We start from the raw sequence: 24,055 nt of genomic DNA, 5'->3' as shown, positions 1-24,055 counted from the left end.
TAAACCCTTTCTTTATGACATCATAAACCCTTTCTTTATGACATCATAAAACTTTCCTGAGTAAACAGCTGTGACGTCACAAACATGACTGTGATTTCAGATGGGAAAAGAGCAACTGGACTGTGAAATTTTAAGAACCAGATATCCTGAATTCATCATACAGATATCTTTAAAAACAATAGAAAGTAGAGTCATTTCTAAATAGAATATTGTTTTCAAAGTTTTATAGCTGGCATCAACAGTTCTTCCATAGCTTGATGTAGCTTGTAGTAAGATTGATGTATTATCAATAGAGTACAAATAATTTTTTCTATAATGGTGACTTAGTTCACTAAATTGTTGGACGCACTACTAAGCTATCATGTTCTAAGAAACATTTAGGGTAGGTCCTAAATGTCCATTGCCCAGTCTTTCCATGGGCAATGGAAATCTTATCTGTTTAGTGACTGTATGTTTAGAACTTTTGGTTTCCCTCTGCATTTCTGTTTCTATATGGACAGTCAAGAAATCAAACCACTAACTAGAAATGCAAAAGATTTAATAATGGCTTATACCAGTTTCATATATATATTTTTTAATTTTCCATTTGGAGTGGCAAACGCAATGGGGGAGATTAAAACAAAACACAATGTTTGAAGCAAAAATAAATTCTGGCTGAGAGTACTATGAACTCACGCTGTTCATGTATTTATGGATTGTTTTTCTAATCAGTCTTGTCACACACCCTTTGTTAAAGTGTAATGAATCAAGCCAAAGCTATTGCCATTTAAAATTATTTAAACAAAAAATAATGGAGATCATGAATAGATAACATTGTTTGATATAAAGGTGCTTGGACAAATTCAAAAAACTTCTTAAAAGATTTCTTAATATAGTGCATTTGAGCCAAAAAAAAAACCAAAAACCCTCAAGTCACTAAATTAGGTATAGAAACTACAGTCCACCAGAAAACTAAGCCAACCTCTAGTAATACTTTATAAGGCTGATTTTTTCAACCCAGTCATTAATTTTAATTAAAGTTTTTATTTCTTTCCAATATTCTCCCTGGCTGATCTGAAGAAAGATGGTCTTGTGGTCAAGACAGTGTCAGGAGAGCTGGATTCTAGTCCCACATCTGCCACAGATATCCTGTGTGACTTTGGGCAAGTCGCCTACCCTCTCTGGGCCTCCCCTTCTCCATGTGTAAAATGGGGATACTATTTTCCTAACTCATGGGTATGTTGTGAGGATTTAGGCCCAGCAAAGCATGTAATTAACTTTAACCTCGGGAGTAGCTTCACTGAAGTCAATGGGTCTACTTGTGTGCTTGAAGTTAAGCACACGCTCAGGTGCTTTGCTGCATCAGGGCCTAATTAATTAATATTTGTGAGTACTCTGAAATCCTCTGATGGAATGTGCAATAAAACTGCTAAATATTATAATCATTTATTTCCATATCAGGGTATCTTATTTCCATTTTTTATGAGGAAATCAAATCATTAAACCTGAGCAAAGGTGTTATTTTCCCACCCAAGAGGTAGTTCCTTTATCTATGTGGAAGTAACTGTAATCCTACCATACAACCTCTGGTGAGGGAAATGCTTTCACTTTCATTGACAGCCGATAGGATTTTCTGCCAGCTACAGCCTCAAGCACACTTTTCCTTCGGTGTTTCAAAGTAATAAATGTTTTATCTTAAAAAAAAAACAAAATACAACATAGTTAAGATACTGATTCTCAATCAGGCTTTATACTTATTACAGACAATAAGACATATGTTATGGTGACCTTTACAAGAAGGCATCTAACAGGGATCTCTGATCATTTGGGCATCCATGGATTCTGAGATCAAGGCTATGTCTACATGACGTAGCTTTTAGCGACACGGCTGTGCTGCTACAGCCGTGCTGCTAAAAGACACGCGGTGTAGCCGCTGTTTGTCGGCTCTCCTGCCAACAAAAAACTTCCACCCCCAATGAGCGGCATTAGCATTGTCACACCAGCACTTGTCGTCGACAAAACTTGTCTTTCGGGCGAAGTGTTTTTTTAACACCTCTGAACGACAAAAGTTTTGTCTTTCACTTGCCAGTGTAGACAAAGCCCAAGACTGAGCTCTGAATTACTAGAGATTTTCAGCAATCAATCTAGCCATTACAAAACCTAATGGATCAGCACAAACATTCAGAAATTTGAGCTTTGGTCCATGGCCCATAAACTTGGCTATATATTTCAAAGAGGAGTTTTCCAGGGGAAGGAATGTTCTATTTATCTTCATCAGAGATATAACAACAATAACAAGACAAAAAGACTCTGGATCAGTGGCTTACAATTGCTTTGTCAAACAAAGAAATTCTTCATAACTTCATTAGAATCATGTCTAATCTATTCACTTTGTACAATTACATTACTGTATATTGTTCCGTGTTTCAATCTCTATGATGAGTTAATTTGCCTAACAAAGTAATGTATGGAATATTCTTTAACACTGGAAGAAGACTTTTTGTTCTAAAAACTGTAAAGTTTGGTTCAAAGGAAAACATATGACAAATCAGTGGGTTGTAGATGTCCTTTGAAAGTGCAGACATATTTATACTTAACTATGTTTTGAGTATCAAGGATAAGATTAAGAAAAATGCATGCAAGTCACAATTCAATATTTTAGTACCATCAATCAGATGTTACCTAGACTTCAAGAAGATTATTTGCTCAAATAAAGATTTTCAGGCTGGGCCCAAAGTGCTGATACCTTTCATTTTTTCTGTTCCTTTACAAAGTGCATTTCTACACCACCCTTCAGAACAGTGTCAAGAATGCATGTTTTACAGTCATAAAAAATAACTATGAGTTTCAAGCAAATCTTTGTAACCTAAATGTAAAAAATAGTTTCACCTTCTTGAATATTGATAAAAACCTGCTTCCGAGCTTAGAAACCTAGCTGTTGAAAGCTCAGATCCTGAGGGTTTCAGGTTGATTTATTCTAATTTATAAAAATGTAGCTGTAGTTGTTCAACCTGTGCTCTGGACACCCAAATCAGTGATTAAAACAATTCCAAACCCAAGAACCCCTCCCAGAGAACAGCCTTCCAGCAGTCCTCTCTCATTTAATATCAAGGCAGGGAGCTCCAATGTGAGTGCCTTGGCTAATCTCTGCTGGAGATATGTCATGGAGAGAATGATCTCTCAGGTCCTAAACCATTCAGAGCACCCTCAGGTAAAACCAACACCAGCTGGATTTCCAGCTGGACTCTTACTGGAAGCCAGTTCAGCTGGTTTAATGCCCTCAAACTGAACCTCCTTTTCATAAATGAGCTGCAGTAGCCTGCACTTGCTTCAGCATTTGAATTGTCTCAAGGTGTAGTTCCATGCAGAGTGCATCACATCAATCTACTCTCCATGCGTGTCTGGTAAGGAGTGAATCGTATACGCAACTGGAGATGTAATTCTCATGAGCTTCACATAACAAAGAACTGCCGGGAGCCAAAACCAGTATCAAGGGCTATATGGTTTGCATACCACTGGGCACAGGTAACAAAAGTAAATGTTGCCCAGAGAAGAAGCATTGGGGGGGTCTTCCATTTCAATTAAGCCTGTATATTTGTCTCTTGTTTGGGAGTCTTTATGGTGCTAGTGCCTACTTTTGCTGGTATTGACTAGTGAAGAATTTTCATGCACTTTGCAAACAAAAGTGATCAGATTAGTGATCAGACTAAGCTATCTACTACCAATGAAATAAAACAGTGTCTTGGATCAAATGGTGTATTTTCTGTTCCCAGGCTCTTTTCTCTTCCTAGGACTGGCTTGCCAAAAATTCACCTCCATTTTGTCCTTGTGTACAAAAAGTTTCTAACCATTGTTTAGCTTTGAACATGGATCATGAGCATTGTACGTCCTATACATCCACACTATTTTTTACCATAAACGTGGACTGTTGTGTTAACAGATTTGACCGATGGTCCACTCTTCACATGGCAGGTATACTGGCCTTTATCAATATCACGCACTTTGTCAACAACAAGAATACTGTAGAAAATATTGGCATCTGTATTCCTTTGGCCAATGCGATTGGTTATAGATGCTCTGTGGTTTGCCTAGAAAGAAAAAAAATGTAAATCAAATATTATTAATTATTAAGAACATAAGACATTATTATTATTATTAATGATTATTGTTGTGTTTTTGATGATAGTGCCCAAGAACCCCAATTGGGATTCAAGCCCCTTGTGCTGTTCAACACACACAGAAAGACGTGGTCTCCACCCCAAAGGACTTACAAACTAAATTAGACACAATATAACGAGCAGCAATTAGTTATTATTATTTAAATTGCAATAGCATCCAAAATCGACTAGGCACTTTCTGAATACAGAAGAGGGCCAGACCACTATGTACAGTCTAAAATACAATGATACAATGAGTAGCAGCAATCTCATCCTTTGTAGCTAATGCTACTTTGGCACTGCCCACAGAACCTTTAGTGCTAGTGGCAATGTGGAGTGCAATGTGAGAGTTGCCACTGGGACTCAATGCACATGGGCAAATTTCCCTGGCTCCAGGGTGAAAGGGGTAGAGGAGGACTAGCAAGCCCAGCTGCTCCTGTACCTTCTCCATTGTTCTTTCTCTGCAGTAGGCAGGGGCCGGGAGAGAAATGAGAGAGTTAAATTGAACAAGATTATCTATTGCTCAGCAAGGGCTAGTGCAAGACATATTGGAACAGAGCGGTGCTTTGGGGTTTTTTTATTCACAGTAAATGCAGGTCTTAGCTAACTGTGCTTGTGTAGCTGTCATGGCAGAACTGGATCTTAAGGAGGTATTGGATTTCGGTCCTATAACTCTTCCTAACCAAACCAATCCTCTGCTCTGCCTGTGTGACCCAGTGAACTAGAATGGCACTTCTCCATATAGAGTCCAAACCCCCAAGACAGGAAACACTGGTGTAGGGGGTGAAAGGCGTATGTATTAACCCAGTGTGCCTGCTAACCCTTAATTTAAAATGTAATCCAGTTATTAATTACTATAGTACTACATCTACCAATTTTGCATATGGCTACATAGTGACTTCCCAACTTTAAATATTGACAGCTATAGGGCCCTGACACGGGGGAGTGCGTGAAAATGAGAACTGAGATGTGGTTGGGGCAGAGTTATGTCGCACCTAGGAGATGAGGCTGAAGAATCCGAGTGGTGCTGACAAGACATACAGACAATGAAAAAAGAACGGGGAGTACTTGTGGCACCTTAGAGACTAACACATTTATTTGGGCATAAGCTTTCGTGAGCTATAGCCCACTTCATCAGATGCATGCAGTGGAAAATACAGTAGGAAGATATATATATATAGAGAGAGAGAGAGAACATGAAAAAATGGGTATTGCCATACCAACTCTAACGAGACTAATCAATTAAGGTGGGCTATTACCAGCAGGAGAAAAAAAATCTTTTGTAGTGATAATCAGGATGGCCCATTTCAAACAGTTGACAGGAAGGTGTGAGTAACAGTAGGGGGGAAATTAGCATGGGGAAATAGTTTTTACTTTGTGTTAATGACCAATCCACTCCCAGTCCTTATTCAAGCCTAATTTAATGGTGTCCAGTTTGCAAATTAATTCCAGTTCTGCAGTTTCTTGTTGGAGTCTGTTTTTGAAGTTTTTTTGTTGAAGAATTGCAACTTTTAGGTCTGTAATTGAGTGGCCAGGGAGGTTGAAGTATTCTCTGACTGGTTTTTGAATGTTATAATTCTTGACATCTGATTTGTGTCCATTTATTCTTTTGCGTAGAGACTGTCCGGTTTGGCCAATGTATATGGCAGAGGGGCATTGCTGGCACATGATGGCATATATCACATTGGTAGATGTGCAGGTGAACGTGCCTCTGATAGTGTGGCTGATGTGATTAGGTGCTATGATGGTGTCCTTTGAATAGATATGTGGACAGAGTTGGCAACGGGCTTTGTTGCAAGGATAGGTTCCTGGGTAAGTGTTTTTGTTGTGTGGTGTGTGGTTGCTGGTGAGTATTTGCTTCAGGCTCGGGGGCTGTATGTAAGCAAGGACTGGCCTGTCTCCCAAGATCTGTGAGAGTGAGGGATCGTCCTTTAGGATAGGTTGTAGATCCTTGATGATGCGCTGGAGAGGTTTTAGTTGAGGGCTAAAGGTGACGGCTAGTGGCGTTCTGTTACTTTCTTTGTTGGGCCTGTCCCGTACTAAGTGACTTCTGGATATTCTTCTGGCTCTGTCAATCTGTTTCTTCACTTCAGCAGGTGGGTATTGTAGTTTTAAGAATGCTTGATAGAGATCTTGTAGGTGTTTGTCTCTGTCTGAGGGATTGAAGCAAATGCAGTTGTATCTTAGACCTTGGCTGTAGACAATGGATCGTGTGATGTTATCTGGATGAAAGCTGGAGGCATGTAGGTAAGTATAGCAGTCAGTAGGTTTCCGGTATAGAGTGGTTTTTATGTTACCATCGCTTATTAGCATTGTAGTGTCCAGGAAGTGGATCTCTTGTGTGGACTGGTCCAGGCTGAGGTTGATAGTGGTATGGAAATTGTTGAAATTATGGTGGAATTCCTCAAGGGCTTCTTTTCCATGGGTCCAGATGATGAAGATGTCATCAATGTAGCACAAGTAGAGTAGGGGCATTAGGGGACGAGAGCTGAGGAAGTGTTGTTCTAAGTCAGCCATAAAAATGTTGGCATACTGTGGGGCCATGCAGGTATCCAAAGCAGTGCCGTTGACTTGAAGGTATATATTCTTCAACAAAAAAACTTCAAAAACAGACTCCAACAAGAAACTGCAGAACTGGACTTCATTTGCAAAATGGACACCATTAAATTAGGCTTGAATAAGGACTGGGAGTGTATGGGTCATTAACACAAAGTAAAAACTATTTCCCCATGCTAATTTCCCCCCTACTGTTACTCACACCTTCTTGTCACACCTTCTTGTTTGAAATGGGCCATCCTGATTATCACTACAAAAGTTTTTTTTTCTCCTGCTGGTAATAGACCACCTTAATTGATTAGTCTAGTTAGAGTTGGTATGGCAACACCCATTTTTTCATGTTCTCTGTATATATATATCTTCCTACTGTATTTTCCACTGCATGCATCTGATGAAGTGGGCTGTAGCCCACAAAAGCTTATGCCCAAATAAATTTGTTAGTCTCTAAGGTGCCACAAGTACTCCTGTTCTTTTTGCTGATCCAAACTAACACGGCTAACACACTGAAAACAGCGACAAAGAGTCCTGTGGCACCTTAAAGACTAACAGACGTATTGGAGCATAAGCTTTCGTGGGCGAATACCCACTTCGTCAGATGTGCCTGACGAAGTGGGTATTGGCCCACGAAAGCTTATGCTCCAATACGTCTGTTAGTCTTTAAGGTGCCACAGGACTCTGTGTCGCTTTTTACAGATCCAGACTAACACGGCTACCCCTCTGATACTTGACACTGAAAACAGACAATGAAGAGATTCCACAGGAAAGGGTGGAAGCAACAGGAGTGGAAGATTGTGTTACCTGCAGCATGTTGAATAAAATGGAGAAGAAATAGGAGGCCAGAGAGGAGAAGATTTACAGTAGACAAGGTGTGTGCCAGGGTGTTAGCAGCAGGAACAGAGAAGGGGAGAATTCTGGAAACATTACAGAAAGAGAGAAATGACAAGATTTGGCAAGAGAATAGGGTGGAGCAGAAGATAAACTGAAGCTGAGGAGTTATTTCCTGTGACTCCCCCTCATCCTTTGGGTTCAGAGTTTATTTAACCCAGAACATGGTTATTGTCTTATAAAACAGTGAGAGCCCTATCATCTAAATAAAAACACAACACTACTTCACAGTGCAAAGTGTAATGTTAAGCAACAGATCATGGCAAGGCAACAATGTGCCATTCTAGCATGCTCAGAGTATTGTTTGTTGCTAAGTTATTTATTTCTGAGATGAAAAAATGTTAGCGCAAACAGCTACAGTCTGCTAGAAGCTGCTGGTGTAATCATTCTGACATCGTGTAATCATAATTTCAGGTTGTGATTAAGCACAATGTCGGACATAATAAATGATCATGACTTGGATCTACAGTATAAATCAAACTGACATGAAAGGACTGGGAGCTGTAAACCTTAAACGAATGTCAAATTTCTTATCAGCTTAACATGGACTCCCTGGCAGTTGTTTCATAAATGACAAGTATTTATGAGGATGCTCCCAATCTGGGGGGAGGCAGGAGAGGGGAAATACGTTCAAGATCATTCTTGTAGTTGTCAAAACAAGAGAATTGTTCATGTGACACTTAACAAATGAAATCTTGGCTAGCTGAATAGTAATATCTTTTCTAAACATGCTTGAGTCGGGTGCCTGACTGTCTGCCAGTCCTTTACATGAATGGGCTTAGAATGATGGTTTAACTGAAAACTTTTCTGTTACAAAAGAGAACTTGGCACTGGGTGATAAATTTCTATTACTTCACTGAACCCAAGAAGAAGTTCCCAAGGATGAAACAATTCTCCTGTTCACTCCTGATTATGCAATATACCGCAGTGTATTGTGTAAACATGTTTACTTATTCAATTAAGCAAAATAATAATTGTAAAAAGGCAATAAAAGACATGTCAGTGAGGGTCATGACAATGGAATGCCAAGTATGGCAAGTATTTCAAGCCAAAATTCCTATTGGGGTTGCTTATTAATGGGATGATGTTTTAGAAAATAAGTAGCATTTTTACATACAGACCAAAGCACTCACCTCACCAGGGTAACTCCATGTCATCTGAACTCTTGTGTTCCAGGCTGCAGCAACTGTACAGTTAACGGCCAGGGTGTCTCCTTTCAGCAATTTGATTAGGTTTGGGGTGTTTAGCTGGACATCAAATATTGTGTTGGCTGCAGATCACAAAGAGAAAGGAAAAATGAATAGCATCACACCAACATAATGCCATGTTTACAAGACTGAGACAGGTGAACGCTACTCACTTTGTCGGTGCGTTAAGTATTTTGTACTATACTTATGCCCGTCAACGGTTGTCTCGCAGCTCATGAGACCTATGAATCTGTATGTTGCCTTTGGTATTATAAAGCCTTTTGTGCTATCCCAAATTATTGTCTTCCCATCAGGAATCAGAGTTTCTAGTGGAATCTGAAAACGAAGAACATATTTGATAAAACTAATCCATTTTTATTTCCACAGAGCCCCCTCCCCAAAAACCTTCGGAGGCTTAATAAAAAGGAATTTAAAAAACAAATCTAAAAAGTGCCAATCAACTCACAAATGACAAGATTTAATTAGGCATATTTTCAAGTAAATGTTTTATGTTAAATTAAAAGAAAATCTGGGTGCAGAATGTGAAGGTTTCATTTGCATTCATCATTACATTATTTACTGCAGAATGTAAATTAATATACAAATGAATGACACTAGCCTTAGCCTAGGAGCTTAGTCTGCCTACAATGCTATTGGCTTTCATTGGCAGTCAAAGTGCCTCAGACAGACAGACTTTGTAATTAACTATCCTGGTGTGGCTATTGAGAAAGAAATACACATTTTCCCCTACGGTTGACGGATTAACTTCCTCTGCTGTCATCTTGTGCCTTTAACAAATGCCAGCTCAGATTCCATTTTATGAGTCTCTTGATTTCTGTTGTCTTCTAAGGGCACTGGATTGTTTCAGAAAGAGTGTGAATAATATGTGCACATGTTCCCAAACTGACACATCACAATATAGGGGCTTCTCATGACTATCACAGCACACAATCCATGAATCATAAGGCCGCAGAGCTTCCTCAGTCATGCTAATTGTAGTTCTTACTGGAAAATGAAGAAAGCCACAGGAGGTTGTGACCTTAATTTTTCAGAAGTGATTAGTAATTTTTGGTGCCCAACTTGAGACACATTAATTGGGCCTTATTTTCAGAGGGTCAGTGCTCAGCACTGAAAATCAGGCACCTTTAAGGCATCTCAGGCTGAGTACCCAAAAAAACGAGGAATCCAAAATCATTAGTCATCTCTGAAACTTTTGTCCCAAAAGTCCAATAGAATCCCTGGCACATGGGAGTTACAGTTAGGAAATAATCAAATGCTCTGGCAGTCGTAGCAGTTAAATTTTACATGATCACCTTCTGAATTTGAAACCCATTTTGATACAACAAAAACTGCAAAGGCAAAATATGATACCAGCATTGTGGTTCACGCAAAAACATGTTTAGAAGTCTTGTTTTCTCATCATCCCAGGTATACTTTTCACTGTGTAGCATCTTGAACATCATCATCGGACAATTACGTATTTTCTATCTCCTGCCCTTCAAATGTATTAATGCCTTTTGTTACTGTAACAAAAATCCCCCTTCTTGAAAAACCTGGCAATGGGCAAAAGGCTCCGAGTACAGAAATTCACAATGCCATTTTTTATTGTCATGTTTTATAGAAGAACTGCACATTTTTTTTAAGATTACTCCCAGCTGAGCTGAGGTGTACTAGTGTTCTAAGAAAGGACCGGTGTGTGCACCTTCCCCCGCCCCCAGTCAACAAAGCACCTTCGTCACTGCCACTTCTTTCTGCCGCCAGCCTCGCTGCATTCCTTTCACCTCTTTCCTTCCCCCTTGCTTGACCAGAGAACTTGTCTTCTGGCCAGCCCTCCTCTTCCTGCAGCCAAAGCCTTAGGGATGGATGCCCAGAATTTGGGGGCTTGTGACTAGATGGCTTCTTCCTGCACAGAACACCTTCCCTCTGAAATGTGGCACCCTCGGTGCTGCCTATTCAGCACAGGCCTAAAGCTGCCCTCAAGATCCCCCTCGTCATCGCATGCCATTTCCCCTGACAGACATGAATGAGAATAATTACAGCTGGCACAAAAGTGCTGCAGTAGAATAGAATTCCTTATCTTTACAACATCTGATAAGAAGCTATAATAAGCTTGCAAATCACAGGGGACTGTATGTGTTACACGCATAAGCACAGTCCATTACTTTATAGCCGGCTGGCTGACACTCAGCAGTGCCTTGTATTCTAGGGACGGCGCTATTGTAGTTACTATTTCTACATACAAAAAGTATGTTTAACCAGTTCACGGCTCCTGTTTTCAAGCCATCCAGCTGGATTTACCCCCCGCTGGTTCAGTGGAGGTGCAGGTTGTCCTTATTGTTTCACTGCTGCATTCCCCCAGGGGTTCTGCTAGGAGATAAGAGGAGGATTCGATTTGCAGTCCAGGCTCCACGGGAGCCCCACAAGCAGATGCTGCCCAGGGCGAGCTGAATTCCTATTCATTAATTAATCAGGTAATAAATTTGCATTAGCCTAGCTTTGGGGCTAAGAGTGTTGTTCATCTAGCCTTAGTACATAGCACATGCTACCCTTTAGCTAGAAAAGCTCTTAACACTGACCCTCTCTGGGAGTGGCACAGGGCGAGGGAGAGAGTCTAAATGACTAGAATAAACCATTACAAACTTAATCTCATTTTGTGAAGCTGGAGTATAGTTTGAGAGGTTCACAGACCCTCAGGCTTCAGGAGCCCCACCCATCCCTAATGCAAATCCATGCACAAACTATTTACTAGTCCGGCACCTCTCAGAAATGGTTAGCGTTACATAAGCAGCTTGGGGATCTAAAAAAAAGTGTGTGTGGGCAACTTCAGTTACCATCAAGGACACATTAGACAACTGAAATCCGTGACTAATGAAAATTAAAAGCAGGGCATGAAAGTAAAGTCCTCTGGGATCCTACACAGCAAAGCTGGTCTCATGTGGCTGAGTCAGATCAAAAAGTCCAAGGTGCTCCAATCAGCTGTTCTCTGAGGAGAGGAGAGCTGAGGTTTTCTTCCAGGGAAAGAACCAAAATAGGCCAGGTCCTCACCTTTAAGGCCTTTCACAACTCTTCCCATCCCTACTTATTTGCTCTTGTATCTTACTGAGCCACCCTCAGCGCTCACTCCATTCCACCAATGCCACTACCCTCTGTGACCTGCTTGCCCACTTTCCCCACCAGCTTCTCCATGCTGCCCTGATGCACAGAGCCACTGTGACTGAGCCACTACCCTCTCCTCCTTCAAATCACTCCACTTCTACCAGGTGGCCAGCAGGAAACCACTAGTGACTGATTTTTTAAAAAGTTGAAATGTTCCAGAATCATTTGTTGTTAGAAGAATGAGGAGTACTTGTGGCACCTTAGAGACTAACAAATGTAATTGGGCATAAGCTTTCGTGGGCTAAAACCCACTTCATCAGATGCATGGAGTGGAAAATACAGTAGGAGGATTATATATATATACATATATATATATATATATATATATATATATATATATATATATATATATATATATATATATATATATATATATATATATATATATATATATATATATATATATATACAGAGAACATGAAAAGATGGGGGTTGCCATACCAACTCTAACAAGACAAATCAATTAAGGTGGGCTATTATCAGCAGGAGAAAAAAAACTTTTGTAGTGATAATCAGGATAATCAGTTGTTGTTGTTATTATTTTATTTTATTTTATATTCCCATGGCACCTAGAAGCTCTAGTCATGGACTAGGACCTCACTATATTAGGTGCTGTACAAACACAGAACAAAAAGACAGTCCCTGCCCCCAAAAAACTTACCATCTAAAGAGAGCCAACAGATGGAGTCAACACATGAGGGAGTACAAGAAAACAATGAGACAATATTGGTCAGCATAGCCTAAGTAAACATGGGATTATTATACATCTAGGTACTTATATCACCCACATCACCATAGCTGCTAAGTTGCCCTCGTCACCCTCTTCTCTTCTTGTTTCCAATTAGACTGTCAGGGACTGTCTTTCTATGTGTACAGCACCTAGCGCAATGAGCCCTGATCCTGCCTGGGGTCTTACGGCCCTACCACAATACAATATTGAAAGCCTATGAATGTAGTAGACATACGTTTCCCATATGTTTTGTAAGATATATTGTATTAAAGATGCCAATTTAAAGCATACTGAAATGTGTAATAGATTTTGAAATATCTACATCTTTCTTCAGGTGAGAAGGAGGAATCTGATTTGGGGAAGGAAGGGGCTATAAAACCTCCTATTCTTGTGGTAAATAATTCCCTAATCTTCTGCCCCTTTTTTTGTTTTGTTTTTCAAACACGTTAATACTGTTGGCATTCTCAGCCAGGAGGAACAGATAAGTAGACAAAACAACTGCTCCAAGAAACGGTTCCTTCAAGGTGGGGCTGAGGCAAGTTACCCTGGTGATACTGTTGCTGCTATGGTGCCCATTTGACCTTTGGACAAAGGTTACCATAAGCAGTGTCAATGGTGGTTTCGGCAATGTGACAATCTGTCTACTAAGAATCAGACCAGGGGTCAGCAACCTTTCAGAAGTGGTGTGCCGAGTCTTCATTTATTTACTCTAATTTAAGGTTTCGCGTGCCGGTAATGCATTTTAACGTTTTTAGAAGGTCTCTTTCTATAAGTCTATAATATATAACTAAACTATTGTTGTATATAAAGTAAATAAGGTTTTTAAAATGTTTAAGGAGCTTCATTTAAAATTAAATTAAAATGCAGAGCCCCCTGGACCGGTGGCCAGGACCCAGACAGTGTGAGTGCCATAGGTTGCCTACCCCTGAATTAGACCAAAACCATTAACTAATTCTACAGGTCGTCGAACAATGAGAAAAAGATTTTCAGTTGCTATAGACCTAGGCTAGATTTGAAGTCGTGACCCAGAAATGAAATCCCCTGTACTGTCTTAATCCCTGGCTGCAAGATTTTTATGGCTCTTTCTGTGTTGTGTATGTTGATTGCCATCTTGTGCAATACACAAACATTGGCCCACACACGTAACTTGAAGTTATAGCAGCTACGCATCTCAAAGCTCACATAAAACTGCAATTACATTTGTACAATAGGTAATGACAGTATTTCACTGCTTAACATCATCCATAGCGCTAGAGATGAATAATAAAATTTCCCCACATTGCATTTCACTGGCTAACATCATCCATAGCGCTAGAGATGAATAATAAAATTTCCCCACATTGCACCATTGAAACTAAAAGGTAACAATACTAAGAGAAACAAAATGTGAATGGCAGTGTCTCCACAAGACTTCAGGATTGAGTCCACTCAAAAGGGAGGAATCGCTTCCCTAGGAAGTGTGAAATGTGCCTGAGAACCTATTTTCTGAATTCCTGTTAACGCAGGATAGAGACCTAATGGCTCTATGCTGTTCTTCCAGTTACAGAAGTTCCAGGACAGGAATCCTGGCTTTTCACTTCATTGCTAAGTGGAAAACAGAATGACTGTTTTGCCAGCTAGCCATAAATACTATGACAGCAGTTGTGAAATAAATCTCAGGCCTCTCGGAATTGTTACATAAGCAAAAAAATTGCTGGAGCCTACATCCACTGGTTTCATAGCATGACAAATAACCAAGTACATGATCTAAGCACCTGTAGTTTACATATTCCAGGAAATTCTGATATGAACTAGGGAGGCACATTTCTTTTTCCTGGAATGCAAAAAGTATACGTAACCAATTCCCTTAGTTAAGGCCAGGCTCCTCCTCCCTTATAAACTGTGTTACATCTGACTTTGATGCTATAGAGAGCCTCATGATCCTACACCACAAACTTCAGCTTCAAGGGCAGTGGATACTGCATGGCAGTGGAGGAAGAGTGGTGGGTATAAATATCATCCATCAGAAGAGGAGGGAAAGGAGAAACTCATTTTAAAGAAGATCCTTGCAGGCGGAATGCTTAGTGAAACAGGAGTTTTCCCAGCTCGGAATTAAATACACTGAGGTTTAAGACACAACAAGGAAACATTTTTAACCCCACAACTTCCAAAATCTAAAAAATAGATTCTCATTCTACAACACACACACTTCAGCGCCGGCCCCATTTATTCTTTGCTTCTACAGCCATCAAATTTTCTGCACAAGCCAACCCTGCTCCACACCTCACCAAGGAATTGTGCTCCAGAATAAAAAGTGCTTTAATCTATAGAGATCACTTTTAGATTCAAGTTGTTTATTTTCTTTGCATTTTTAGCTTCCTTTAATGTGATTTAGCAGTTGGAAACAAGGAGGAAAGTTAGTGTCATGTCACCAGCCAGGTCTCTACAGACCATGAGCAAGTGCTCCATGGACCACTGCAGTTTGAGAACCTCTAACTTAAGATAAAACACAAGGGCCACATCTCAGCTGGTATAAGTCAGCCTAGACAATGAAGCATTGAAATCAGTGGATCTATGTTGATTCTCACCAGCTGAAAATCTGGCCTCATGTGTCTTATTTGAACAGTTCATCAGTTTTCTTGAGTCCTGTCTCACTATTTCCTGCTGTTTTACACAAAGAGTTGACCTTCTCTTTCCTGCAACAATACTGTTCATCTATTCCTTCACATATGGAGCTCTCTCCAGACACAGATAAAGCATCTCATCCTTGACTTGCACAGCTCTCCTGTTCTATGAGCTGTTGTCTCTATTTAAACTAAACAAGCATAACATTAGCAAAGAAGTACTGTTCTCATCTTGATGCCTGGGGATTTACTTCGTGTATATAATTCTACTAGCTTCCTTGGGAGCCATGTGCATACATTTCTATGCATCAAGCACTTGAGCCATCACCCTCTGGGTCAATGGGAGTATCTTTATTGATTTCAGTGGTTGGACCAGGTTCCAAGAGGAGACTGTGCCCTAAATCATAGGTGCCCCCAGAATATATAGTTAACATTTAACACAGGCGAACAAGTGATTTGCTCAAACGCTCCAGTCATTAAAATAGTTGCAAAAAAGTAACGCAGCACATTTATATCTGCAGGAACACTTTCAGAAATATACGTGGATAAGGTACCTTTTTTAAAGTAACAGCAATGTCTGGTGCCGTGACTCTGCATGGAATGATCATCTCTCCTCCATCAGTCATGTGTATAATTTTAGGTATGTCACTGTGCAGCTCTACAAATGGACTGCCTGTATCTACAGAGAAGGATAAAAAAAAAGGTAACTGTTTGAACATTACAACAGCATAGAAAATGTGCGGCTAACTTAACCAAACTATACTAACGAATTACCACAACAACTAAAAAGAGCCTTCTCATTTATTGTGGTAAATCTGAAGGGCCTAGAGAAAATTCTCACCACAGGCCCCATATCTCTTTAAAAATGGTTCTTTCATTATTTACAGATAACTACAACAAAGGATCAGTCAATTCTCCCTAACTATCAGTGTTGATAAGTTTCCAAAATAGCTGTTCCATTTACTTTGATTATTTAGGGCTGGTAAAATGTTTTTGCAGTGTATAAAAGATCACTAATAATTAATAATCAACACACAGCATTTCTTTACATTTTTGCATCATCTTTAATATTATATATATATATATATAGGTGATGTTAAGTAAACAGATTTTTTTCTAGTTATTGCATCTCACATATGGCTCAGATATAAATAAAATACTATATTTCATAGTGTTTGTGTTCATTTATTTTTTATTGTCATTGGAAGACGTTATTACATGGGACTGAGCTGGAATTCACCTATCAAGAAACACCCACCCCCCCACCCCCCAAGGGCCTGTTCCTGCTCCCCTGGAAGTCAATAGCAAAACTCACATTGGCTTCAGTAAGACTAGGACTGGGATCCTAAACATGGTCATTAAGTCAGATATTCAAGTAGCTCTTAGAATATGGACAAGTAAGCGTTAATAATTGCCTTCCTTCCTACCGGCACCATATATTTGTGTCTCTTTTGTAAGTGACAAGGTGCCTGAAAATGTCAGGGAAACATTTATTTCATTTAACTCAACAACTAAGACTTGACAGTATCATTTACTGTCTCCTTAAACAATCACCTTTGACAAAAGGCATTGGCACAAATAGCCCACATGGAAATAGGGAATATTACTGTTGCTTTTGCAAATGTTTTATTATTTGTGTTGTTTAACCAAGACGGACAAGAGCCACAAACTCTGGGTCTAAATCCTGTTTTCAGGTGGTCAGATCTGGGGGATTGGTTTTACTTTAGTTCTGGTGCATTTTCAGACAAATTCTGCTGTTTTCACTCAGTCCGAATCCAATATATAGCAATAGTATTCTTCCTTCCAAGATTTGGCCATTTGTGAATGTTGAAATAGAGTATCACTATCAAATTATCCCAGTCATGAATCTCTGCACATTCCTATATGTTCACTGAAGCAGCTACTCTTTTAAATACGTTGCTTTTGCTTCTCTTTCACTTAAGAGTATTCAGAGTAGCAGCCGTGTTAGTCTGTATCCGCAAAAAGAACAGGAGTACTTGTGGCACCTTAGAGACTAACAGATTTATTAGAGCATAAGCTTTCGTTGACTACAGCCCACTTCTTCAGATGCATCCACGAAAGCTTATGCTCTAATAAATCTGTTAGTCTCTAAGGTGCCACAAGTACTCCTGTTCTTTTTACTTAAGAGTATGTACATCACTTCACATAGTAATAAAATCCTTTAAGATCCCCATTTCTTATTAGACTACGCAAATTAAAGTACATCTTAGGCACAGGGCAGGAGGGGAAGCAATTCTGCACTTACTTACAGTGGGCTAAATTCAGAAGTACCTTAGAGTACCCCTGCGCAAGTGAGAGCACAGTTTGGCCCAAAGAGTTTAAGGAGATTTAATAGATGAGATCAAATTGTTGCATGAAGAAAATCATTTAAAATTGAAAGCCTGGATCAGAGTCAGATCTGTTGTGATCACAAAAGGAGCTCATGCATAGTAGAGACTGTGTATGCAATAAAAATATTCCAAGACTTGTTAGTCTAACATTTCCTTTGCAATATGATTCAAGGAAAGACCAAGACTGCGCCTGCTTGTACCATTGTAAAAGAAACATTTTTGTTTTGCAGGGGCTGCAGTTATGGAAGAGGTCACTAGACCTTTAACATCACCAGTGAAACAGACTTATTACTCCCCTAAGGCTCATTCATCCTTGTCACAAAATTAAGAGCTACTTTCCAAAACCAGCAAACTTTGCAGAGTAGTTTCCTGTATTATAATCTCCAGATCGTTACAAGTGTGAGGAAGAGCTGCCCTGAAGACTACCGGTACTGTCTCCAGACAAAGTGTCACCACTAACTGATGCCAACATTGCTCTAGTGGGAGCTGTACTGCCCTAACCTCACAGGACTCCCTGTCTGTCTAGAGGTGGTGACAGGAAACCAGCACAAAATGTGAAGAACTCTTTTTTCCCTTAATGGAAACGTGCCTCTGCCATTCACACTTGGAGGAAACAGTCAAGTGCTGTCAAACAAAGCTAAAAAAGTTTTCTTGACTCCTCTGAATGCAATTATTACATTTGAAGGTGGCTTTCCCCTGTAAATCTGAAATTACAATTACACATTAGAGCATTTAGACATAAAGAGCCAGCCACAGCTATAGCTCGATTCACGTGCAGAATTCCCATTGACATCACTAGGGAGTTCCGCCATGGACTGAGAGCAGTATGTGGCCCAAAGCCCTCCAAACGTCTTCCTGCTTTTGATTAAAAGGAATATGCATCATGTTTCCTAGCAGCATTTTGTTTTCATAATTACTTTGGAGGCTTTTCCTAAGCCCCTTTGATTTTATTCTCCTTCCTTCTTAATGGTCATAAGGGGATATAGTGATTACTTCAGGACTAGCAGCTGGTGCTAGAGTAACAAGTCGGAATACTCCAATGAGCTAGGACCTTTCTTCCCCAATTAATAAACCCTCCTGATCCCATCTTAGTCTTTTCTCCCCCCACCTCCAGCCTACCTATTGCTAGTAGCTCCTGCCATGTTTTCCTTCTGATTGCCAGAGATTAATCTTTCCTTCTTGAGGTGATGTAACACAGTGGTGAATTAGACCCTTAAAGTCTAAATCTGACTTCCCTCCCCTATTCTTCTGAGCCATCTCCAATGATGAAATTTCTACTCCCTTTGGGCCTGATTCACCGCTCCACTTTTATGCTGGCGTAACTAACTCTAGGGGTAAAAGCAGAGTAACACTGTGGTGAATCAGGCCATGGGGGTCTAATTCTGACTTTGAACAGAGTGGTTTATCTTCAAAAAAGAGTATTTTCAGCAATGTTGAAGACCACAATAGCACAATGTATTAAGCTCCTTTGGCTTTAAGTATTTCATGGGGAGGAGCATGTTTATTTTTTGCTAAACAACTGGTCGCAACTGAGGAGGAAAAAAAATCCTGAATATTTGCATAAGTTGGAGGTCGCTTCTTACTGAATATTATATTTTAAAACAATAATTGCATCTGCAGTTAGTGGTTTTCTACTGTGTTTAACCAGGTTACCCACAATATTTCCCACTCACAATCAAAGTGAGGCCACAAAAAGTAGTCACAGAATCACATAACTCATGAAGGTCATTTGCTGTATTGTCTGTGAACATATATAGCAGCTATTTTATTTAACTGGTTATAAAACAGATTAAAACATAAGAGCCTTAATTCAGGCAAATATTATGGCAAATATCTTGCAAAAACAATTGGATTAGCACATATTGGAATGGCACAGTCAGAAAAACGGATGCTCCTCCTTTCCATGCTCTGTGCCCTCAGGTTCCTTAACTTCAACTACACAAGTCTCTGCCTCTGAAAAAGATTTGGAGGTCATAGTGGACAATCAACTGAACAAGAGTTCCCAATGTGATGCTGTGCCTAAAGGAGCTAATGTGATCTTGGGATACATAACCAGGAACCTCAAGCAGGAATAGAGCAGTTATTTTAACTCTATAGTTGGCACTGGTGTGATCACTGCTGGAATATTGTGTCCAGTTTGGTGCACAAAATTCAAGAAGGATGTTGATAAGTTGGAGAGGGTTCAGAGAAGAGCCACAAAAATGATTAAAGGATTAGAAAACATGGCTTACAGTGATAGACTCAAAGAGCTTAGTCTATTCAGCTTAACAAAGAGAAGGTTAAGAGATGACTTGATTACAATCTATTTGTCTCTATATGGGGAACAAATATTTAATAATGGGATCTTCAATCTAGCAGAGAAAGGTAGAACATGTTCCAATGGCAGGGAGTTGAAGATAGACAAATTCAGACTGGAAATAAGGTGTGAATTTTTAACAGTGAGGGTAATCACCCATTGGAACAATTTACCAAGGGTCATGATGGATTCTCCATCACTGACAATTTTTAAATCAAGGTTACATGTTTTTCCATACAATATGCTCTAGGAATTATTTTGAGGAAGTTCTATGGTCTGCGTTATACAGGAGGTCAGACTAGATCACTAGGTCCCTTTGGTCTTGGAATCTAGGAGTCTATGAAAGTCAAAAAACACAGAGATAAAAATGTCAGAAGCAAACTCTATGGGTGAAACCCTGGTGCCACTGAAGGCTATGGGAGTTTTGCCATTCTACTTAATGGGGCCCAGATACCTGTTTATATCATGCTTATCATAGTAGTATCTCAGGCTCAAAATAAATGGTTTCTCAACTTACAGAGAATACCTTTCTCCCATTCATAAAGACATTTTTAAGGACCAAATTCTGTCCTCAGATATACTCATGTAAATTGCATTAAAATCCATGGGCCAAATTCTTCTTTCATTTACATTAATGCAACCCTTGACTTCAGTTATACCAGTGCAACTTCATGGAAGTCAATTGGGTTGCATCGGTGAAACTGAAAGGAGAATTTAGCACAGTGGGAATGGACTGTGCACAGAATCTGGCCTTAAGTGGACAAAATTACTTCTAGAAGCCCTTCAGTCTTCTTTTTCTTTCCTAGCCCCAAAAATAATGGCCCTCCAGTGAAAATGACTGCTGGACATTGAAGAAAGAGTGACATTGAGACATAAAATAGTACACTTAGAAATAAACCCAGAACAAGAATAACTTGGCAAGCAAAATCCAAAGTACAGAGGAGTTGAACATCTCAAGACTAAAGCACTTATCTTCAAACACAATGGGCTTATCGACATGGTGGGGCAGTGCACTTTACTGGGGTATGATTTCTAAAATGCATTGATATGTTACACATTAATTGGTCAGTGTCAACCCTGCTGGTGCACACTAACGGTTTCCTAGCACGCTTCAACAATACATCAAAGCACAGTTAGGAACGGGCACATGCTTTTTACACATTGCGGGTAGTCCCGGTAAATCCAATGGAACTACTCACAATACGCAAAGTGAAGCCTGCATCCACAGGAACGGAAACAGCAAGTGATTTATGTCAATGTGTTCTAGGGGGCTCTATTTTGTAGGAGGAACTTTCTTATGCACTGAAAATGTATCCACATACTGCATACAGCTGTAATATAGTTTAAACTAGTTTCCTTTTCATAACAAATGTGCTATTACATTATTGACTTTGACAATCTGTTAGCCAAAAAGTACAATTCATATGATAGAGCTGTGCCAAATCGCAGAGATGGATCATGAAAGGGATAAGGGAGGTGCAGAGCCTCCCACACTGGGAACATTGGGGCAAGTTGTTCCATGGCCAGGTTATTACTGATTTTTAAAAAATGTACAGGAAGAAAATAATCTAAATCTTTGGTCAATGTTCAGAGATTTGGGTTTTTTTGTTTGTTTTTTAGTTTTTTTTTAAAGTCACACCTTTACCAGCTAAATTCTCCTGATACTGGGGTTTTTGAACTTTAAACCAAAGTTTTTGGAGAGCTGTTGTTAGACAGTCTGCCTCTTCTGAGATGTAATATCATGCAGGGTTATGAAAAGTGAATCTATTAAAGTCACATTTAAATCCATTCCAACTCGAAGGCTTGATTCAGCCAGCTGCCAACAACTGGAATTCCCAGTGATGTCAAAGGGAATTCTGTGCACCAAGAGCTTGCAGGGTGTGACTCTAGGGTTTCAAAATGTGCTCTCAAAAAACATGCACTTTGAAAGTCCAAAGGCTTAAATTTTTCAGTGTCCACTAATCCTGGGGGCCTTCATTTTTGATTGCTCCACTTGAAACACTTAGTCATCTAATCTTGGGCACCCAAAAAATTGAAACAACCAAAATTAGAGGACATGTTTGAAACTGTGGTCATTGGTGATCTATGAATGTGGCTACTTTAAATTGCAATGAAGTAAAATCTTGTTTAGTTGCTTCATCTTCAAGATCTGGTACCCACAATATTGTAAGAGGGGCACATAGCAGGAGTATCGTTGAATATTTCACCATCCATGGAATAGTGCCAAGGAGATAAATTAGCATACATGAACACTGACAATGCTAGAAAAGACCTTGAAGAATGACAAATTGGAGACCGATAATCGGATTAGGACTATACAAAACAGTTCTCATTGCTGACCAAGCTGCAAGCCAGTTAGCAGGCTCCCCTCAAATTCAGTGACAGATTTGGTGAGAATGAAAAAGGCAGGTGCCATGGCTGAAAACTTAACCTACTTTGCTGTAAAGAAAGAAAGACCATTTGCTGTGAAACTGGCTAAATTTCCTCTATAAAGATAGAGATGATTTCCTTCTGGGGAAAAATTCTCAAGTTTGCTAGTATGAAAATGTTGCTACTGCCTACATGTGAACTGGCCAGAGGCAATGGCAATATGGCAACCTGGAACCAGCATTTGTTTGAATTCCTGCAAAGCTCTAGGATTAAAATATCGAAGTAACCACAGTTATTTGTTTTCCCCAGCTCTGTCATGAGAGCAGGTGGCAGCAGTCATGGAAGGCTGAGCGAAGTGCATGTTTTGTGCAAAAAGAAAATGGGCCCCACCCCAGCAACTGAAAAAGAGTCTGACCAACAGGCCGGTGGAAAAGACAGTGTGCCTGCACCCAGAAAAACAGGTCTGAAAGTGACAGACAGTCACTGGGGAATCCTGCCTTGGGGAAACCAGTCAGTCAAAAGAGCTGGCATGCTGCTAACTTGGTATGTTTCTTAAACGTCTTCATCCCATTAATATGATCTGTTTGCAAGTGGAAAAACCCTGCCCACCTCACTCCTATGAGTAACGCGAGTGTCCCATTAAAGGAGGTGTTCAGTGAAATGACCCACGTCAGACTGGTGAGCAGATTGAGAATACAGAGCAGGATTTGGCCCCACGATCATAGAGAACTTGCAGAAAGCCTTCCTGAGTTTCAAATTCCAATGTCCTTCTCCCTCCTCAGCTCATAGGGTTTCTATGGGCTCACGCACTATACGGATCCCAGTTTTCTTAGTGAACTGCAACAAAGCCAATGCTCTCAAGAATATTTGTTTCTTTTGCTTGACGCATCAGTTCCTGGTTGTCTAGGGCCAGAGTAACTACTGCATAGACTGTGCACTCACCCCCCACAGCAACTCAATATTGGCCACTCCAGTGGAAAAAGTGGTTTTATATATTGACTGGCTTCTGAAAGAATTTCATGTGGCCTGGCAGGATGATAATGGAAACCTAGGATCTTGAAAGTAGCATGTTGAGTATTGGGGCATATGAGATTTTCATCTCATCTTCTTCAGCAAGAATTTTCATTACCCCACAGGGGAAAAGGGACTTATATCTTCCTTTCTGTGTATATAACCTTTTCCTCTGCAATAGGATATTTGTATTACTGAACTGAAAGGCTTAATATGTCTATTCTTTTCTATCCAGTTCATATTCGAAGTCACTCTAATTACGGAAACGAGTAACATTTTCTAAACAATAAGCGAGGACTTCCTGTACAAACAATATTAACTTTCATGATTCAGTTTCTGTGTTTGTAAATAGCAACAATTTACTCTTCTGTGCAGAGAGTTAAAACATGGGAAAGAGGCACCTTAGTGATCCACACGGTGCTAATATGGGGAATTGACTGACACATATGTCCTGTGACGGGAAACAATACATAACTAATAGTGATCCAGATTTTATAACAGTTTGTTTCCCAAGCACCCAGAAATTAGTTAAAAAAATTAAAACCTTCAAAGGAAGTTTATTTATTTGTTTCCAAACTGAGCTCAATAAATGCGTTCCACGCTGGCTTCCAAAAAGCACCGATTTAAGTTAAGAGACACTTTCATTGCATGCGCTTTCCCTTATAAATGATAACGCCATACTGATTCCACAGGAGAATCAGCAGATTGCAGCAGCAGGAATCATAAGGCACTTGGATAAGTTAGATTTCTGTTTTTCTGTGGTTCTTTTATGCT

General features: G+C 39.8%; 1 protein-coding gene across 7 annotated transcripts in view; it reads right to left on the bottom strand.

Moving 5' to 3' along the window:
• The window catches only part of FLT1 (fms related receptor tyrosine kinase 1), a 147,973-nt gene that overhangs the window by 99,677 nt on the left and 24,241 nt on the right, over window positions 1-24,055 (bottom strand). For all 7 annotated transcript variants that reach the window (XM_065581379.1, XM_008167458.4, XM_042842844.2 and 4 more), the window contains 5 exons: window positions 15,808-15,932; window positions 8,938-9,100; window positions 8,711-8,847; window positions 3,893-4,067; window positions 1,556-1,673 (listed from right to left, as the gene is read on the bottom strand). In XM_065581379.1, the coding sequence (XP_065437451.1) occupies window positions 1,556-1,673; window positions 3,893-4,067; window positions 8,711-8,847; window positions 8,938-9,100; window positions 15,808-15,932 (718 nt within the window). The remainder of the gene's footprint in view (window positions 1-1,555; window positions 1,674-3,892; window positions 4,068-8,710; window positions 8,848-8,937; window positions 9,101-15,807; window positions 15,933-24,055) is intronic.

Source organism: Chrysemys picta, chromosome 1 (assembly GCF_011386835.1).
Source record: "Chrysemys picta bellii isolate R12L10 chromosome 1, ASM1138683v2, whole genome shotgun sequence".
NCBI classification, from domain to species: domain Eukaryota; kingdom Metazoa; phylum Chordata; order Testudines; family Emydidae; genus Chrysemys; species Chrysemys picta.
This window is presented reverse-complemented; position numbering and strand designations above follow the sequence as displayed.